Source organism: Mandrillus leucophaeus, unplaced genomic scaffold (genome assembly GCF_000951045.1).
Source record: "Mandrillus leucophaeus isolate KB7577 unplaced genomic scaffold, Mleu.le_1.0 Scaffold23, whole genome shotgun sequence".
Lineage (NCBI taxonomy): Eukaryota > Metazoa > Chordata > Mammalia > Primates > Cercopithecidae > Mandrillus > Mandrillus leucophaeus.
This window is the reverse complement of record NW_012102365.1, coordinates 2,422,311-2,426,535: the sequence shown is the minus strand read 5'-3', so window position 1 is coordinate 2,426,535 and position 4,225 is coordinate 2,422,311. Positions and strand designations below refer to the sequence as shown.

At 46.0% G+C, this 4,225-nt stretch overlaps 1 protein-coding gene across 3 annotated transcripts in view; it reads right to left on the bottom strand.

Moving 5' to 3' along the window:
* STX12 (syntaxin 12) overlaps positions 1 to 2,048 on the bottom strand; it is a 55,653-nt gene extending 53,605 nt beyond the window's left edge. For all 3 annotated transcript variants that reach the window (XM_011981698.1, XM_011981696.1, XM_011981697.1), the window contains exon 1: positions 1,779 to 2,048. In XM_011981698.1, the coding sequence (XP_011837088.1) occupies positions 1,779 to 1,896 (118 nt within the window). In that variant the 5' untranslated portion in view covers positions 1,897 to 2,048. The remainder of the gene's footprint in view (positions 1 to 1,778) is intronic.
* Between the last annotated feature and the right edge of the window lie 2,177 nt (positions 2,049 to 4,225).

Here is a 4,225-nt window from a genome sequence, read left to right as displayed (position 1 = left end):
TATAATATTATATATGATATATATAATATTGAATACATGTTGAATGAATATTTTGCAAATAGGTATTAAAATCAGATTTAGCTTCAACAAGAAAATTTCAGCCTTGAACTAGAATTTTCTGATCTAACCTGTATTACAGCTCCTTCACAAAAGGAAACTGGAACAAAAAGTACTACACTTTCTAACCATTGGTCATATTATTTTTTTTTAGTTCTGGATTTTAAGAGGTCACATACCCTTCCTTTCACTTCCAGAGTCTCAATTGCTTTTGATCAGAAACTTCTCAAATTCTACAATGTACATTTAGATTTAAAAGCAAAGTGAGCCTGGGCAACATAGTGAGACCCCATCCCTACAAAAAATTTAAAAATTAGCCTGGCATGGTAGATGCATCCTTGTAGTCCTCGCAACTCAGCAAGCTGATCAGGAATTCAAGGTTATAGCGAGCTAGGATCGCTCTACTTCACTCAGATCACTGCACTCTGCCTGGGTGACAGAGCTAGACTCTGTCTCTTAAAAACAAATTTAAAATATTTAATTTTTTAAAATTAAAAAAATTAGGCTGGGCACAGTGGCTCACGCCTGTAATCCCAGCACTTTGGGAGGCTGAGGTGGGAGAAGTGCTTGTGCCCAGGGGTTTGAGACCAGCCTGGCCAACACAGCAAGACTTCATCTCTACAAAAAAGAAAAATTTTTTAAAGTTTAAAAACTAAAGCAAAGTGATATTATTTAAAATACAGAATTGTAATCCAGGACTAACTAGTTCTACCTATTAACAGAGTACGCCAAGCTCACAAAACACAATAGTAAACAATAAGGATGATGACCACCATTCTTTCCAAGTAAAGCTGTTGCTGATCTCCTGTTTATAAGGCTCCAAGATGATTTTCAAGCCCAAGAAACACCCTGTATTTGACTCATTCAGCTACAGTTTCACTCAGACCCTAATGGGCAGGAGGGAGTTTTAAGACAAGCAATACCATTCTGAATTCCACCAACAACTCTACCATGCATTACTTGCTCTGTGGTTGTGGCTAAGTCTCTTAGCTTCCCTGTGTACCAGATTTGTTCAAGAGCAGCTAAGTAGGGAAGGAAAACAAAAGCCTCATCTGCCTGAAATCCAAAAATACACCCCAATGCTTTGTTACAAAAGACAAAATAATGTAAGTTGAAATGTTGCTGGTGAATTATCTTTATTAAAACAGAAGTCATCCCACCTCTCAAATACCAGTCATTGTGTCTGATTTCCGAATTCATTACAGGAAGAACTGTGTATGAAGTCATCCAAACACATGCACTCTCCACTTCCCTTAATTGAAAGTTGCTGATTTCCGAGGAGCCAGGGGCTGAGCAGAATGTAAACCTAAAGCCTAAATCAGTAAACAACCCCATCCAAACTGGCCTAAGAGGAAAGCGAGGTGGGTGGGGAGGAAGGTGGATGACAGGAGAAACTCGGCTGACCACTGCGCCAAGTCAACGCACTCACAGCTCTCGAGATGACACACACTCCCCTTCCCACCCTCGGGCTGTTTTGGTCCCAGCACCGTGGGGGCAGAACTCCAGAGAAGCAGCTCAAGCTTCAGCTGGGCCGGGGACCCTCGGGCAGCCCGGGCCTGACAGACTAGGGGAGGCAAGCCCACCGCCCCCAGGGTGGACAGCCCGAGACAGCCCCAGGTGTGGCCTCGGCCGTAGCCCCAGCCGGGCTCCGCGACTCGGCAGTCTCACCCAGGCCTGTCCCGGGGACAGCTCCCGCCCCCCAGCTCGGTACCCCGGCTCACTGGCTTGGCTGATCCGCTGGATGTTGCCGCTGCACGTCTGGATGATGCTGCTGAAGTCCCGGAGCTGGGGCCCCGAGGGCCCCGGGTTCCGGTACATATCTAAGGGACCGTATGACATGACGAGGAGCTGAGACCTGCTCGCCCTACACCACTCTCCCACCGGAAGCAGCCGCCAGCCGGGACCCGCAGGCTGACGGAGAAACTGGGAAGAGCAAGGGCGGGGAAGAAGCTAAGGCTGCGTGCGCACTAGTCCCGCCCCCACGCAGCGCGCACGCGTCCTCCCCGCCCCGGTTCAAAGTGCGCAGGCGCCGTTGGGACTGGGGCTGGGACTGTAGTTTAGAGACAGGACTGCCCGGGGCTTGGGGGTTGCGGGGCGGAGAGATGACGTCACCTAGTTGGGGCTGAGATTGGATGAGCTTGGGTGGAGGTGTTGTTTCTCGCCAGGGCACATTGACAAGAGGCAAGAATTTTCGATTTGCATAAAACTGTACCAGATGATCTCAGCCCTTACATCCTATTCTGTTTTGAGAATTCAGGCCCAAATATGGGAGTATTCAACGTTGAAACTCAGACCAGGAACCAAATCGTAACCCGAAATTCCTCTCTACTTCCATCCCCAGGGCTTTGATAGTATTTGGGGTTTCCAAACCGCTTTCATTTCTCCCTCCACCCCTCTTCTAATCTAAACAATAAAATAATAATGTTTATTAAGCACAGACTATGTGTGAATCCTCACCGCAATTCACTTGTTCATAAGATTTTTCACAGCAAGGGACGATGCTCTATCTACTTTTTTATCATTAGAATAGATAACGGAGAGTCGGTTTTTTAAATATTGAAGTAAAGTAACTCATCAATGTTAGCATTATTATTTTCCCTATTACCGATGAGAAAATTAAGACCAGCGAGGTTACTTCGCCTTGCTGAAGTTTGACTGCAAAACCCAAACGCTAAGCTGACTCTCTCCTCACCTCGCTACTTCTCTAAAATTCATTCTCATCGAAATCTCTCCCAAATAGCTCGTTCATCTATATCCCAAACCGGGATTTCTTGGAGAACTAGATTCCTAAAATTTAAAAATCATACCCTTAAATACTTTGGAATGCATGACCTCAATTTTCCTACAGAAGACTGCATTTCTGTAAGCGTATGTAAAAGGAAAGACATAGGACTTTGGTTTGGGAGGAGATCAAGATGGTGAGAAGCGAAGGGGAACTGGCTGCCTTTCCTGTGTTGTACACCCCACCCCACCCCACCCCAGCCTGCTTTGCAGTCTTTGGAAAATGCAAAGACAGAAAGCTGCTTGCCTGGGTGAAAGGAGACCCCAGGTGAATGAGCCTGTATCTGGCCTTAGGGTTTTTTCTTTATTTTATTTTATTTTTTTTGAGACAGGGTTTCGCTCTGTCACACAGGTTGGAGTGCAGTGGCACGATCTCCGCTCACTGCAACCTCCTTCTCCTGGGCTCAAGAGATCCTCCCACCTCAGCCTCCGAGTAGTTGGGATTACAGGCGTGCGCCACCACGCCCAGCTAATTTTTATATTTTTTGTAGTGATGGGGTTTGGCCATGTTGTCCAGGCTGGTCTCGAACTCCTGGGCTCAAGTGATCCACCCACCAGCCTTAGGATTTTTTAAGGGTGGCTATCTCTATTTTTCGTTGGAGAATTTGAGAGCATTTTTTTCCCTCTCTCTAAAAAGAGATGGATGACATCTGGGGGCTCTTGTTTTGGTTATTTTATTTTATTTTTGAAATGGAGTCTTGCTGTGTTGCCCAGGCTGGAGTCGAATGGCGCAGTCTTGGCTCACTGCAATTTCTGCCTCCTGGGTTCAAGCAATTCTCCTGCCTCAGCCTCCCGAGTAGCTGGGATTACAGGCATGCACCACCACAGCCTGGCTAATTTTTGTATTTTCAGTAGAGATGGGGTTTCACCATGTTGGTCAGGCTGGTCTTGAATTCTTGACCTCAGGTGATCCACCTGCCTCGGCCTCCCAAAGTGTTGGGATTACAGGCGTGAGCCACCGCACCAGCCTGTTTTGGTTATTATTATACAATCTTACTGTTTCTTAGAATCTGTAGTTTTATGTCAAATCTTATAGCAAGTCATGTAAATTGCACTTTTTAACCTATGTGATAGTCCTGATAATTTTTAAATTTACATTTCACACTATTTAAAGTGAAGTTCAGTAAAGGTATTTTTCTTATAGGAATTAAAAATATTGTTTTCTTTCTCCATGTACAATAAAAATCGTTTTAAGGCTGGGTGCGGTGGCTCACTACTGGAATCCCAGCACTTTGGGAGGCTGAGGCAGGCTGATTGTTGCTTGAGCTCGGGAGTTCGAGACCAGCCTGGGCAAAATGGCGAAAGCATGTCTCTACCAAAAATGCAAAAATTAGCTGGGCACAGTGGCCTGAGCCTATAGTCCCAGCTACTCCGGAGCCTGAGGCAG